General features: G+C 38.4%; 1 protein-coding gene across 1 annotated transcript in view; it reads left to right on the plus strand.

Annotated features, from left to right (window-relative positions):
• GALNTL6 (polypeptide N-acetylgalactosaminyltransferase like 6) overlaps positions 1–16878 on the plus strand; it is a 377013-nt gene that overhangs the window by 305187 nt on the left and 54948 nt on the right. The window contains exon 6 of the mRNA XM_059845667.1: positions 1270–1453. Within this exon, the coding sequence (XP_059701650.1) occupies positions 1270–1453 (184 nt within the window). The remainder of the gene's footprint in view (positions 1–1269; positions 1454–16878) is intronic.

The raw sequence follows: 16878 nt of genomic DNA on the forward strand, positions 1-16878 counted from the left end.
ATTGATCCCTGATTTGGACAGTGTTTCTAAACTTAAACTTCTGAGAATAAATATAAAGACCCAGATGTTTTGTGAAGATAATCTTTTTTTCTTAACCCCAGTCCCACAGAAGCATGGAAGCAGAATCTGTATTAATAATCATTATACCAGTACTACCTGCCTTCCTGCCTAAGTGTTCAATCCACACTCAGCCCTCTGATTATTTTTAGGGTATTATCAAGCATCAGTGAGATCTAAGCAACAAAATCAAAAAAACACAAAAAAAAAAAAACCCAAAAAACCCCACCAAACAAATTTTCCACATAGGCCCTACAATGTACTAAATAATGTAAAGGATCTGAGCTGCCATTCAGAGAAAAAGCTTTATTATACTTGGAATTTTAAGATTTTGGGGGGCTTTTAAAGGTTCATAGGTATTTTTTTACTATCCTTTTCTTGTGAAAACAGCTATAGGTTTTCTCTGTACTTCCTCATTTCAAACCATTATTCCTCTGCCTAGTTCTTGATGTTGGCCTATCTTCTTTACTTGTCTTTCTTTTCAGAGGAGCTCTATAGGATTAAGCAATAGGATTCACCAAAGCAGACTCAGGCCCAGCTGAGCTTATGCTAGGGATGGGAATTTGATTTAGTGTCACAGTTCTAATTTTTTTTTAAAAGCAAAACTAAACTCCCTTCTTTAGAAAGCAGGTAAGAATAATACTGTGGAGCCTTCTTTAGAACTCAAAGATTGGTACAAAAAGAAGGATACAAGCTCTGTTTTTCTCTTTGTGTTGGAGTTTGCCTTTAATTTGGAGCATTTGATTTCAAAGCCGATGCACTCTACAGCCACAGGAACAGTGACTGAATGGTTGCAAGGGCTGAAATTCACATTTAGGAATAAATCTCTCTCTCAGGGGCTTTCCAAACACACTCCCCACAGATGAGGAAGTATTTCTACCATTTTCTTGCTGGCTTGCTCCGTAGCTGACAGACTGGGGACAGCTCAGCGTAGCAATGAGAGAGAGATGCTGATGGCTGGACTCCTGTGGGTCTCACAGGGATCTGCTTCCCTTTAAAGATCTGTAAATACTTCTAATCATTGCCCAACTGCATTAATTCTACCTTAAATAAAGGTTTGATACCGATTGGAAAAATGAAACTATTGGGGGGCCACGGGGCGCAAAGCAAGCAATCTTCAAACATCAGAAACCTGTGGGATTCACTTTGCAGTAGTATGATAGATGGCTTGACTAGACATGCCGTTTCCTATTTTCTACTTTCATTTTTCAGACCAGATTGCACTTAACCACAAAACCATCGTGTGTCCTATGATCGATGTCATTGACCACAATCACTTTGGCTACGAGGCGCAGGCGGGGGATGCCATGCGAGGAGCTTTTGACTGGGAAATGTACTACAAAAGAATTCCGATTCCTCCAGAGCTCCAGAGAGCTGATCCCAGCGACCCCTTTGAGTAAGTAGCGGTAAAGGGGAGAGTGGGAACACAAAAAAGGGCAAGCAAAAAGTGTAACTGTAGCTGAATCCAAGCCCAGACATTTCCATGTCAGCCACTTTCTGCTAATGAAAGGTAATAGAAGAAAACACCTGAAAACGAGGAAAAAAGATTGACGCAACAATTTGTAGAATTCTCAAGCTGTGCATTGAAACACAGCCTGGCTCAGTGACTGTACATAAGAGGCACATGCTTGTATTGTCATCAGGCAATAAGTGATTGCAATGACACATATTCTGTTTCTTTCACAGAAACTTTATTTAATGTTTTATTTGCTGGAGATTGATGCAATATATGCATCAGCAGTTGAGTCCACGTTACACCAGCAGATGCTTTGTTTATAACTGGTGATGTGGCTGCTGTGTATGCAGTGCTGTAACTTAAACACAGAGCTGTCAAACCTGAACACTGTCAAGATGTTTTATAAATAGTTTTAGATAAGATAGCCTCTGATCCTAATATTGTAGAGATCAGTTCATTCAGAGAAATTATCTTCCTTCTTTTCACAAAGGTACATCCTTTTATCTTATCTTTTCTTATAATTATTCTCACGTAAGGGTCAGCTAGGATTAATCCTTATCAAAAAGGAAAGGACAGACAGACATGGCTCTAATGTGGAAAAGTCTCCGGGTCTCTCACAGAGGCACATCCCAGTAGGGCTGCCAATAGGGCAGGCTCTGACATTCATTAGCCCTGGCTGAACCTCCACACTGTAGCAGGCAAGCCCTGCTTCAGTCTCAGATTTTTAGCAGCAGATTAAATTTATTATGGCCTGTACCTAAAATTGCTGCAGCCTGGAAGTTCTAAGGATAGCAGATCAGGTTTATTATAAAAATAGTTATTTATTGAATAGATAGGCGACAACAGACAAACAGCCTTAAACAGAGTTAATTATTACACAGTATAAAACAAAGAGAACTAGTAGATTGCATAAAACAGTGCACAATATAGAGGTACCTACATTAAAGGTAGCAAAGATCTAGTATAGATTAGGAGTTAATGTAATTTACCACCAAAATAATGATAGTGTACAGAGTCCTTTCACTCAGCTCCCAGAAGAGTAACCATAAAGTAGGCATCCCAGCTTTGGAGAGAAAGCCTCACACATTTCCAGGGAACATGCAGAGGATTTCTGCTTTGTGAAAGTTTGATGTAGCTTTTATAGTTTGTAAAGTGAACTGTCAGTCAGAAATTCCAGCTTACTTTCCAGATCTTACTTCCACAGCAAGATATCTATTGACAGCTGGAAACATTACTTTCATGGTATCAAAAAAAGTCACTGCAAGACAAGCTGTCTTGATTGCAATTAGCAAGCTCTCATGAAGGGCAAGATGCCCTGAGTTCACCAGCTAACAAGACACAGATAAGCTCTTTCTGAAGGGCAAGATGCCCTGCTACACCATTCCACAGCATAGATGCAGCTAGTGCAATCACACAACACTCCAGAGCTGCTAGATCTTCCATTGCTCTAAGTCTTCTTTGTCCTCTGAGCCATTGCAATTTCTTGGCACTTACTGAAAGTAACCTTTGTATAATTTGGTTCAGCATTCAAAGTTTGTGTGAGTAAAACTTCTCTATTGCCAGCATAGCCACAGGGTTGTTTGTCAGTTGTTTCACGTTTGCTGTTTGTCGTTTGCATCTTGTAGAATCTTGATGCGAAGACAAGAGAGGGCTAAAGAGGAATCTCTCATAGGAAACTTCCTAGAAAGATGAGGTTTTGTGCAGTACAGAACAGATGCAGTGACTTTGCTTGCATGAACTGCTGTTCCACTCAGCATGGCAGCAGTTGATACCCACCTTGCCCTGCCAGCATATGACACAGGCAGATAAATGGCTTCTCAAGGAACAACATATAGTACAGTGCAGCATATAAATCTCTTGTAATCTCAGTAGTTGTCAGGTGGAAATACCTCCTTGTTCTTACACAAATCAGTGAGAGTCTTCCTTGGTTCTCCCCATAACAGGATGCACATCAGAGCGATGCTGCTGGAAAAGCAGCATTGCTTAAGGAACCATCATGTCTGTCCCCACACATGCCAGCAGGACTGAAAGCTGGCTGAGCTAGGACAATATGCTTTCTTAAAAATACCCTCTGCCTAAAATGGCAAATTGGAAGAGATATGTTTTAAATCCTCAGTATGAATTTTGCTTAGGGGAAAGATTATTTTCTAATTCAAAGTCAGTACTGCTTCTCTCCTAAGGTCTCTTAGTACTCTTCTCTGCTGAGACCTCAAGTTTTTAATACCTTGCTTACAACAAATACAGTAAACGCTGCAAAACATTTTACCTATCAGTGACTTAACTGACCAAGACAGCTTCTCTGAAATAAAAGATACAGATCAGTTTTCCTTTAGTTACATATGCACTAAAACTAGAAATTGCTTCAGCCAGCACCATAATTATTATGCTGCTATTTTGTAAGCAGTAGGGATTTTTTTTTAAATTTAGGTTAAATATTTTACTGTTGGTATCGTAATAGTTTTATTTCTTGCCAGCAGAGTCTGATCTGAGATGATCCCTAATGAACTGGAAAATTGCCAGCATTTTTAGTAAAACACCAGCAAATAATGAATACATGATCCAAAAAGTGCACTGATGAGTTTTCCCCCTCACTTAAAATGCCAGCGCAGTATATGTGTGAAGCAGAAAAGGTCACATCAGCCTAAGAAATAATGTACATAAAACCAGATCAAACTACAGAAGACCTAAGAGCAGTTGTTGTATTATCTGCATGGTACATTTGCTTTCTATCTGCACATGATCAAAGTCCTGCTGCAGCAGACACCAGCAGCTGAAGTGTTGTCAGGTCAGCTCTTGGTATGACAGGAGCACGAATCTTACTGAGCTCCAATGCCAGCTCAGCTAGTGTTCTAGAATAAATCTTTTCCCACATTTTAATTTTTTTTAATAGTATTCTAGTGTGGTCAATTTGACCAGGTGCTCTCCCATTAGACATCATCTATCTCAACCTGGTCCTCCAAGTCAAAATCCCTCTTGTGAAGAGGAGACATTCTCATCCATTTGTGGTGTGAGTGTAGTCATGATTTATTGTTCCCATGCCTGCAGTGCCACTTGGGGCAGCATCTCCATCCTTTGCTGTGACAGAACTTGGAGCTTCACTGCAGCTCTCAGCTTTTCCTGATGGACACTCTCACCCATTCTCAGGCCCTCTGAAGTTGTTCACAACAAGTAGCTTTACAGCAAGATTTGGCTTGATATTTATGACTTTAAGACCGTAAAACACTCTCAGCAGCTTCCAGTGTCAAATTCAGGTACAGATGATGTACTAGCACCAACCGGGGAGTCATATGATAAATTTGTAACTGCACTTGGATCAGGCAGCATTCATGCACAAATTTTATCAGTTTGGTTCACATATAGTTTGTCATTGGCCGTGCCAAATTTCCCATAGGTTTCACTGAACCGAACTACAGCCATTTAAAATGTATTTTCAGTCAAAGCTCCCATATGAATTACTGGATATTTTTCTATGCTCACTGCAGCGTATAGGAAAGTTTAACAGCTATTCCATAAATGGATCTCATGTAGCTTTTAAGATTAGTGAGTTTTTTGAAAGATCTGTGTGACTGTTTTTCAGGCTATATTGAATCCTTATAGGCATGGAAACTGGACTTCTCCTCTAATAAGGTTGCCTCCTCATCCAGACACTAAGTTTGTGAACTCCTTGATTTCCTTTTTTCATGTGCCACAGAAACAACAAGGTTTTACATTGCATTCAACTGATCTGTCCCAGCTGCAGATCGTCACAGTGACTGTGGTGATTCTTGCCTTGCAATTTGTGTACAACTTCCTAAATATACTCTGAAGGGTGCTTCATGCTATTTCCCTCTGCTGCATCTGGGGTTGTGCAAGCAACTCAAATTGGTGTTCTGATGCATGGTGGGAAATTGTCAGACAATTGTGCCATCATGATTATGTCATGATGATGCTCACTGTCTTGATCCCAGGATCAGTGATCATTGAGCAGAATTGGAGATTATTTGGAACATTTTATTGTAGTCTATAAGCAGGGAGGACCAGAGATGTTGATCTGCTTTGTGGCAAGGGTCATCTTGGCCTATCATCTCCTGCTGGTTCATTCCTCTGTCTCAGCAGAGGTTTGAGAGCTTGCCCTTACAAGACACATAGGTTTGGGACATAAGAGCATCCTCCTCTGTGGCTGTTCCTTTCCATGGTGCAGGCACTCTGGTCTCCAGCAAAGTTTGCCTGACCCAAGCAATCGCCACTGAAACTAATGGGATGACCTTGTTACTGTAATGGACTGTGATATACAGCATGTCAGTTTATGTGATTTAATAGCCTGTCTGAGGTAAAAGCTCTGTGGAAGTTCAAAGTGTAGGTTTGATATGCTCAGGCCTGCTGGGGATGACTGCTCTTTATTTCCTGGCAGCACTTACGTCATATCAATTCATGGTATCACATGCCTGATCTGAAAACTGGCATCCATTTCATGCCAGCTGCAACATACTTTTAACCAGACAAGGAAACATCATTTCAACTCAAAAAAGTATTTGGAAGGGGCTGCAGAGCTCCTTGGAGCAGTTTTATGGTGGTGTAACTTTATGATGCAGGAAGGAGAGAAAGGTGCAGGTGAGACCTAACAACATTGCAATTGAGTTGCAACTCAAGATGGAAAATTTAACCAATGAGAGAAGTGTTGTGCTATTTACTGGATGCCAACACTCCTAGCACCTACCTGAGGAAGTTAGAAGTGTTTGAGTGTGTGGCCACTCCCTATTCTCCAAGAGTTCTTTGCATTCCAGTGTAGAGCTGTGGTCTCCAGACCTCCCTGAAGGGAGCCAGAGCTGAAGAGACATGTAACTCTAGCAAAGGATTAGGACAGTGGTTTTGAAAATACTGGGCTATTCAAGCAAGTAGAAACGACTTTGTAATGTCTGACATTTTAGTTCCTATACTCAGTTTCCTATTTATAATATAGAAATAGAATCACTCCACTATCACAAGGCTCTCACAGTAATAGGAGCCACTTTTGTTTAATGGATGTACTTTTGGGTAAAATTTTGGACATGCTCAAGGGATAAAATTGGGTGATCAGTACATTTTTCCTTTCCCTTGCATCACAGGCTCTCAACCTTGAATGTAATTTATGACCCTACTGTAGCTAGTTGTGTGTAAAGACTGGAAGGTTACTTGACATGTTCTGTTGAATTGCGTACCTAAAATCGCATTATTATTTTGCAAGCTGTCATCCGGATCCTCTTTTTTTTTTGAATTTGATATAGTCTTAGAAATACCTTTTTTCTGCAGCTCCTTACTTTCAGTATTTAAATACATACTTTTTACAACATGTTCATGCAAAGAAAGCCTTTGCTAAGGCTACATTTCAAATCTGACAAGTACTTTTACAATTTTATTATCATTTTCTGAAGTTCAGAAAGTGCTTTGGACAATGATTTCTGTTCTATAGCTCCCAGAGCTTTATAGCCTATGTCTTTTATGGCTGATTTCTGCCTATAAACATATTCATAAAACCTCTCACAACCAGAAACAATCATCTATTTTTTTAAAGCCTGAGTATAATCTACTGTTTTGAACTGTGCAGCAGGAATGTTTTATGCAAAGGAATTATTCTACAGTGAAGCAGTCTCCAACCAGTGCTAGTTTGTGTAAGTTATGGTCTTGATTTATTGTTTTGACAAGCTATGGTCTGTAAAAGACTGCTAGTGGAGACAACAATAGTGGATATAAAAATAGGTTTTACAAACTGTCATCTACCCGTGGCCCCTTGAAATCTCAGAAATTTTTTCAGTGAGAGATATTGACATTAACACAGAATTTGTGGGTATACATGTGCCCATATTGAATCATTTTCTCCTGCCTTTGATAGGCTTTCAATGTAGAGGTACTGTACAACCAGTACATTTTCTCTGAGGACCAATACAGAGGAGAGAACTCTACAGAGAGTGTAACCTGTCAGAATGAAAAAAAAGTCAAAGATAAAAAGCTGCTGCTGGTTTAGTTGTAATTTTCAATCAAGGAAATCAATCACTAACCAAGTTCTTCATGCTAGATGAATTGAGTAGATTCAGATTTGATACTCAACCTTTCAATGAAACGGTCACTGCTCATGCCAGCCAAGACAAAAGAATACTAATTTTGTTCCTAATGCCTAAACTCATATTTCCAATTTTCTTTAATATTTGGGGCATCATATTTAGCATAAAAATGTAAACACCTTGAGTATAATTCTTCTAGAGCTGTTAGTCTGCTAATTCACACAAGTATCAACTTTGGAGCTTGACAGTTTATATGCCCATATGCTGGGGCAGATTCATAGAATTCATAGGTCACGAATACTACCAGTAATTAGAAAATTAAGTAGCTTCTGGGCATGATTTTAATGCGTCTTTACATAAAAAAGACTAGGATGGTGGCCAAGAGGAGGTCAGAGCTATGTTGCTCAGTGCATACAGGTGAGCTATTTTAAAGTAGCACCATACTGTTGATACAGATGGCTTCACTTTCAAAATTATAAAATCTGTCTGAACAGTTTTCCATAAAATAAGTCACCTTTTTAAAGCAATTCTTTCTATTCTTATTTATATGTTTAAAGCCATTTTCTCTAAAACTTCCATGCAGATTTTGGTGACACCTATGGATTCTAGGAAAGAGAAAACCAACACCCCTTTCTTACACTTTATAGTGTTTATCAGCATAAATTTGGGAGCAACCTTTGCACCCACTTGGTTGTTGTGGTTTATTTAAAGAATGATTTGCTGCTGTCAAAAACCTCGATCTAGTGCTGAAGTTGCTTCCAACAGAGGAAAACACAAAGCCTGATCCAATTAATTTTATGGGATCACTCTGTGCCAAACCACTTTCAAATGTGTCCACTGATGCAAGTTCCATACATGTTCATTGGCCCAGGTTTATTAATATTCTTTAGCATCCGTCCAGGGTGGGATGTGTGTGCCATTTACCCCTTGCTCTGTGAGGTCTGCAGGAGCTCCACAGTATCACAGTGCTTTCCTCCACTGCCCATGGGGTTTTTTTCAGAGGCAGTGATCAATTAAGCATGACATAGAATCATCCTCACTTGCCAATATATACCTTCTGATTTTTTTTGACTCTGCATGGAATAATTCTGCCTGTCCAGCTATCCTGGTGTAGCCCTGAGGTAATGAGATATTTCTGGCTTCCACTCTGAAAAAATTAGGCTGTCAATGCAATGTGTGCTGGAAGCATGAAAAAAAGAGGAGTTGGGAAAGAAATTTGTATATAGCCAGTGTTTCAGTACTATTCTTACAATATCCAATCAGAAATTTTCCTGCCACGACTTTAACCCCTTCACAATTTTAATCACTTACACTGCACAGTGGGAGCAGAGTTTTTGGGGACTTGAGGACTCATGTCAGATAAGTTCATTGTTCATTTTTAATTAAATTATATTCTTTCCTTCAGTCTTTCTTAATAAGTAATGTTTTCTAATCTCCAATGATTATCTCTGCTCCTCTGCAGGCTGTTTTTATCCTGAGAGCCTACAGCACCAGCCAAAGTCTTACCATTGCCTGGTGGAATAGATGGGTGACTTTGCCTCTCTCAGAGACTATGTTCCTGTTTGCATTTCCTTGACAGTACTGATTAATGCCAGGCTTGTGCTCTGGTGTAACCTCCACATCATTTTCTGCAGGACTGGTATCTAGCCAAATATTCATCATCCTCCTCTTGTAATTCAGATTTTACATGTGTAAAGGCAAGGCATTTATATTCATATCTATTTCAAGTGCCATGTCCAAAAGAGTGATCTGTCTTCATTATCCATAGATCAGTGTGATATTTTGTATCCGCACTTTTGGAAATTTATCTTTTTTTCCTTTCTTTACTTCACTTTCCAATTTGATAAGATTTTAAAATTCTGCTTATCCCTCCAGTTGTTTACAGCCTATTGCAATGTAACTTGAGCTTTACTTGAGGTTTGTGCAAATGGCAAATTCTGTTTTAAATCCTGATTATAATGATGTCTTTTTGGTCCATGCCAGAAATTGAGACATGCAGAGTCCCTGGCTTTCCAACAATCCATTTTCTCAGCCAGAAATGCAGCCTGTTCCACACTGTAGCCCTTGAAAATTTGTCAGCTTCCTGCTAAGCAAACCTTTATGAAATGGTACCAAAGAATTCCTTCACACCCTGTAGATGGCATCTGATTTACAGCACAATAGCAGCTTGCTCTTCAGGTCCATTTCCAGCCTTGAGATCCAGACTAGGACCCCATGGACACATGTTCCAATCTGATCCAGTTATGCACAAAGTCCTCCACTCCATGGAGCTGCTGAATTGCAGCTTTTAATGCAACATTGAACCGGATCAGATATAGGACAATGTCTGCAGATGATCTCAAGACAATTTCCATTTTGATTTTGGATTATAGGATATCAGCAGGTTTGGCATCTCTGTGACATTAATTATGTACCTTCCATATTTCTGCAGTTTTTAACCCTGGCATCTTATCTGTGAATCAGGTTATTTATCTCAGACTTGAGTGAGAAAAGTGAAAACATATTTTGTTTACAGTCTTAGGAGAGTTCAGTAGAGGTGTTGACCTGATGAGTACCTTATTCTGAATTATCCCCAGACAAACTGGCATCTGTTTCATTTTCATGTAAGTAACAAAAATATCATTATTCTAGCTGGAAGACAAATTTTGTCAAGAGGCAAAGGTAAATGCCTCCTCCAAGCCGTGAAGTGAAAATTATGATAAACACTCTGAAATTTGCTGTGTTAGTTTATTTATAAAATGCTATGCATGTCTCTTGATAGACCAGGAAAAAATGAGATTCAAAAGAGTTGACGTCACTTCTTTGATAAACTGCCAAGACAGTATCCTTTGTCAGGGAACAAGATTCTTGTACAAACTTTACTCATTTCAAAATGTACCTCTTTTGTTTGTGAGAAAACAGCACAGAAATATCTCTTCAAGTGAATTATTTGGAAAATCTACCCCTGTGATGTTTTCTGTTTTTAAGATGGTGCATCAGCATTATTTTCAGTGCTGGAGAGGCACTGTAGCCATGAAATTACAGAAGTCCATTTGCCCCCTACAGAGAATGAGGTGCCTGCAAGGAGAGAGGAGATCCCATGCCCTCCACTCTCCTTGTTCTCCAGCAGAAATTTTAGCTGATGCTGCAGAACTTCCCTGGCTTTTTTGTGCTAGGGCAAATAGGCACTCTGTTTTCCCAGGAGTGCAAATGACTGTGGACATGCAGTGAACTGGGAGTGGAGAGATGGTGATAAGTCAGCACAGTGGGAGAACAGTGACAATAGTTTTCCTTTTCAAAGCACTGCAAACATGCAAAGGACCTCTCAAAATACCCAGGGAAAAAGTAAACAGCAGGGAAGAAAGTAGTTTGGAAGAGTGTTTTTCAGACCACTGCCTGGAGAGCACAGGGCAGTGGTTTTGAAGCGACTCCCAGAGGACCCTGAAGGAGAACAAACCCTAAGATCTCAGTCCACAGGAAATGTTTTAAAGTTCCCAGCTCTTTGCTTTGCAGTAGGTTTTAATGCCTAGCCTGTCATTTAGTGATTTTTTTTTTTTTTTGACAGAATGACAGTTTAAACAGCAAAACTGTTCAAAGCACAATCTTTGTTCCTGGCTTGTTCAAAGGGCATTCAGGGAAGACGAACAGTCCTTTGTCGATCATATAGGTGTAATTAGTCAGTACAGCTTAATCATATGGGCTCTGTTGTTTCCTGGGCTGTTTTCATTTGACCTTAAACCAAACAACATAACCAAAACAAAGAAATTACAATAAACATTGAATATAAACTATATTGCATTAATTTTTACACTTACTTTACTGCATTTGCTTGCATTTCCATTTCTGCTACATAGGGATGTTATTATTCTAAAGAAGAGTGATGTTAAGAGACGTGATTGTGTTTCTTGTAAATCATGAGGTATTATTGCTATTGCAACCAATTACCAGTATGAGTTTCCTATAATGGTAAGTTAATAGATTAATAAATTTTTAATGCCAAGACAGAGTATTGTGACTGTCTTAATGGAAGTGGTAATACTTTAAAAACATTTGTATATGTACCAGAAGGTAAAAACATGCTCATAATTTCCGTAGGCATGAAAGGACTCAAAACTTATCAAAATGTGAGTATTGGAATGCCTGAGACTATTTTTTTATACTGCCATGTTTTTTTAATGTGGTATAGCAGGATACTGATCAAGTTTATAAAAATACTGGAATTAACATATTTGTGTATTCAAATTTTTTTTAGCCTTATTATATTCATTAATAGTTTGTTGGAAATGAAAGTTTCCTAAGCTCTGCAGGCACTGCTGGCCCTAGGCTGTAAGACAAGGAAGGCTGATAGATGGCTTTAACTGCAGACAGATTTTATCTGTCTCATCTAATACTTATTAAGAAATCTAACCTTGGTTAAGTTGTATTATACAAACCTTCAATTGTATCAAGGACTACCAAATAGTTGTTTTCTGCTTTTACTGGACTTACATCTCCACCTAGTGGCTGATTGAACAAAGTCCATTTAAAATACTAGTTTACATGAAGTCGAAGTAGTGGTTTTGCCTGTAAAAGCTTTTCTTATTCATTTATAGACACATTTTTCAGGTGAGGTTTGTTCAAAGTTCCTTGGCCATCTATAATATATGAACTACATAATGAGGCCACTGATATTAAACTCGTTGATCTATGTGCATTAGCTTTGGTCTTAATAATGAAAATATGACAGAATTTTTAAATCAGGAAAAAATATCTATCTATCTTTCAGTGGGAATGCATGAGTACATCCAATAGCCAAGTACACAGTATACCTATACAAATTTATTCCTGTATAATTCAATAAAGATTAATAGCATAAGAAGAGTTATAGCAGTAGAGAAGTAATTTTTAAAAAGAAAAACAGAAAAATGTGTTGTAGCAGAGCACTCAGATGACCCATCGGGTGATTGTCAGTGTTATTGCTGCATCCAGAAGGAAAAAAAAAAGGCAAAGGAAAAAAAAATCCTAATGTCAGTTTAGAGTTTTTTGGTAACAAAAAGTTCAAAGTCAAGGTGGACTGACAGGGAGAATTTCTTTCAGGACAGTGTCATCCATAGGTAGCAGTAGAGGAAGAGAACAGCTATTTGTATGAGCTGATGATCATAGGTAACAATGACACTCCGCTGTGATAAAAGCTGTGAAAAGGACAAATGCAATCCTGGATACAAAACTCATTTTGCATGTAGCCTTTGGCCCTGGTTACAAAATATGTCCAAATGCCAGCTGACCCTACTCCTTTTCCTCACAAGTCAGGATATCTCCTTGCACCCTCAGGTGGGTTCTGTCTGTTCTTCTCTTGTCTTTGAGATGCTACAACTTCACCCCCATTTCCAGAGGGAGAAGGTGAGAACATTAAACAAACACAAAATTGGAGCACAGGGTGTTCTTTCCTACCTTAATTTTCTCCAAATAATTTGCTTTCTCATTCTTTATGATGGGGCATTCACCTGTGAAAGCTGATGTCATGTCCTGTCTACCACCACTTTAAAACCTTTTGACTGATATTTCTGCTTAATTTCTGTTAAATTAGCAAGTTTGTGGCTTCAGAAGGCTTCCTACTAAAAATGCATTGGTAAAATCTTAACTGTTGTGAGGAACCTTAAGTACACAATCTGCCTAGTGGTCATATAAAGAATGAATACAGTACAGTGCATGGTGAAAGTAGAGATCTGCTGCTTGGGCTGAGTAATAGTAACTCACGCACACCCCATTAATTTTCTGGAGGTTAATTTAGATCTAGATACCACATCAGGTGCATCTAGAAAAAAGTCATATGACCTACTTAGAAATAAATATATTTTTCTGCAGAAGTTTGTGTTAAGCAGTGCTAGAATTCAGATGCTAAACGATGTAGGTTTCTTTTCAATTTTTTTTTTTTCCTCTGAGCAATTTCTTCAAATACTTACAAGAATAACTCAAAATAGGAGCATGCCCTGAAAGTAAAAGTAGCTATTACCTAGCTGGAACAGAAATATTCCAAAAATGTGGAAGATAACTGAAAGAAAATTGAAAAGCCCTTTGCTTTGTATCTGAAAACAATAGGCACCAGCAGAAACATTGAGACAATCTCTGTAGTTCTCAACAGAGCTGATTTTTGAATGCTTTAATTTGACTAAAATGAAAGAATTCATTATGAAACTTAAATGAATGTGTGAGAATCTGCATGTTTCTGCATGACATTCTGACATAAGAATTAAAAAAATACCCCAAAAGAAGGGGTAAAAGCAAAAAGATGTGGATTTCAACCCATAAAGCAGGAACACCAGCAGGACTAGAGGGCTTCCTGTGACTTGACAGCAGCAGAGATAATGCCTCAGTTCTCTGAAAATACTGGTCATTCTGGAAATTAATTGACCAAAGCATACCAAAGCAGTCAGGCAGTTCAAAAATATTTGATCTGTCAGATGATTCCTGGTCAGTTGCTAAAGAGAGCTCACATCCTGTTTCAGTCTTTACTTCCTTGGCCTTTTGCAGTCTCTTTTCATAAAAAACAAGCTCCATATGCCTCTGGTGGTTCTGGCTCAGCTCTATGTTTATTTTCACATCTCCATTTTGAAAAGTGCAGGCCAAATTTGTATGCATCATACTGCATGCAATCCTCAGCACCTGAGCTATATCTGCTGGAAAGATCTTTACTAATAGATCTTAAAGTTGTGTTTGACCTTTCCAGAGCTGATCTGTTTCTTGTTTCTTCCATCCCTGAGCAATCCGACCTTGCGTGTCTCAGATACCTGGGGCAGCTGTTCCTGCAAACACTCAATTGATCCAATTGTTGCTCTGACAAAGTAAAGGGCTCAAGGTGTATGGAAGAGCAGCAAGATGAGATGTACTTGAAAGATTCCCTGAGAACTTTGATGTCACTTTTCCAATACTTGAATCCATTTTCATTCAATAAGCACTGTCCTTTTTTTTTCATTTCCATTTCTAATGAAGCCTGAAATTAACATAGCTTTTTAGTTTCCTTTCTTATTTGCAACAACATCATTGACATTACTAGCATAGCACTAGAAATAGCTATTGTAAAGCTAGAGGCAGAGGTCAAAAGTATTTTGGATCCTGTATGTTGGGAAGAGGAAAGTTTTGAGTTATTTGGTCTATCCCAATATAACTAACACTTAACATCTCTACGTTTAAGCTACAGTTTGTCTGGGGGAGAGGTAGTCCATGTGAATCTTAGTTAAAACCGATTTTGAACTCCTCGGTGTCATCACCTTACCTTAACAGAGATCCTCTTTTATTAAAAAGCTGATGTAAATGCACTGTTTTTTGGAGGGGGGAATTTAATTTTTGTATTGTGATTTGCATGTGTAATAGCATGAAAAAAATTCTTGCATTTTAAGGGAAGAACTGTAGCAGTTGATAATTCTGCAATTTCTGAAACCCATAGATGAGCATATGCTGCTGGTGAGCAAGGTTTTAGTGAGCAGATTTTTACAGGAATTACTAGCATTTTGATATTCAAAATGCACATTGAAATTTCTGGTGTCTTTATATTTTCTCTTTGTGTAAATAAACTGGGTGCTAGCTGTAAGTCAGTGTCTGTTAATAATTACCTTGAACAATTCTGCCTTTCTGAACCTTTTTGTTTCTCTCTGGGTTTTGCCCCTGTAAAAGTAATGTTAACACTGTACACATCCTTCCAGAGATATAACAGTAATGAGAAAAGTAAACTTAGGGGTCTGTAATCTATTTTTCAAAGTTAGGTAATTCAGTCTGAAGAATGCAGTGGTTTTGAGAGTCTCTTGTTGGGACACAGATCTGTAGATGAGAACAATAGCTGGAGCAGTAGAGGCTCGTCACAGTGCCAGGGGCAGGGCTGGTCACTGAAATGCTGTCAGATTTGTTAGCTGAAACAGATCCTTGGGGATTTTCATGACAGCTTTCCATTCTGCACATTGATATTCCTTATTTCTGAATTATTCAGCACTGCTGCTGCTTAGCCAGAGAGTGTCTCTGGAGCATAATTAGGTAAGGAATGGGTAAAAACAGGAAAAAAGAAATGTCCCAATTATATATTCATTGTTTTGTGAGTACTTGAATAGCAGTTTAAAATACCAGCTATAGTTCACAGGAACCTGCAAGCCAGGGCTGGAAAACTCTGGAAAAGATACCCTGGCCTCAGTCAAATTAATACCAAAACTCTTTTGGTATGAAACAGGGCAAAAGTTAAACCTTTCAAGACATGTAAAAACAGACAGACACAAACTAATGCTGATATATGACCTATCCTACATCTACCTCGTTTTTAAAAGAAACAGAAGGACAGTCCCTTTCTCCATGTGTTGAATACTTTGGTTGTTCTTTTTCCATTCCTTACCTTTTTTGGAAATGGAAATTAATTTCATTTTTACCAAGATAATAATGAGAATATTTGGCTAGTGTTTGATCTGTTACTCTTACTGTTGGAGCTGTGTTTTGCTAAAAAAGGAATGATGTTTCAGGATTGGGAGCTTGGTGCATTTTTGATAAGTGTCTAGGTGCTTTGATGTTTTTCTCCTGGTCATTCAGAGTATTCCCATTTGGTTTCCCTTCAATAAAAGTAGGCTGCTTTAGTTTGAAGAGTGCTGTCTTTCTTGACAATGATTGGGACTCTCTAATCCATGGCAAAAGTTACTATGAGGTGTGCAGAATAAGTAACCTCTGTCTTTGCCATGACTGAGGTATGTGGAAGAAAGAGGCATTCCTGCTGGTCCTTGGTCAGTGCCGAGTGACCCACTTTGGTGTTTCCTTTGGAACACAGATGTTTGTGTCAGGTGGCTGCTGGCTAAAATGAAGCCTTGAAAGTCTCTGAAAAAACAATGTACACACTTCTTAGGACTGAAACAAAATTTTAAGAAATGAAGTGAGAAAATTATTTTTTAATTCCGTGTGCATTTAATTAAAATAAATTACTTCTTGTTTCGTTGGCCTTTCATGAGGAGCTTTTAAAGAGGGTCTTTCTTTAAAGCTTTTATTTGCATCACAAGTTTGAGTGTTATGAAAGCATCCTACTGAAGTAGAAAGATATTGATACTGAATTTTATAGATGAAGCACCAAACAAGTAACTTACCATAGAGCCTAAAAAACAGGAGTGTCCACAGAGGACACTGTTGAGGCCAAATTTTGCTACCATATCTTAGGCCTTCTTCCCCCATTTTCTCCAGCTGTTAGCTTTCTTTATAACTTAATTTAAATTAACTAGTTAATTAGCTCTTTGGCAGAAATAATTTTCAAAAATCAAGCATTTCCTAAAATATTTTGGACATATAGTTGTCATGTGTATAAATTTAAGTGAATAACGCAAAAATAAATTTCACCAATGTTTAATGGCAACTAGAATCTTTCACTTGTCT

Source organism: Haemorhous mexicanus, chromosome 4 (genome assembly GCF_027477595.1).
Source record: "Haemorhous mexicanus isolate bHaeMex1 chromosome 4, bHaeMex1.pri, whole genome shotgun sequence".
In the NCBI taxonomy this organism is placed as follows: domain Eukaryota; kingdom Metazoa; phylum Chordata; class Aves; order Passeriformes; family Fringillidae; genus Haemorhous; species Haemorhous mexicanus.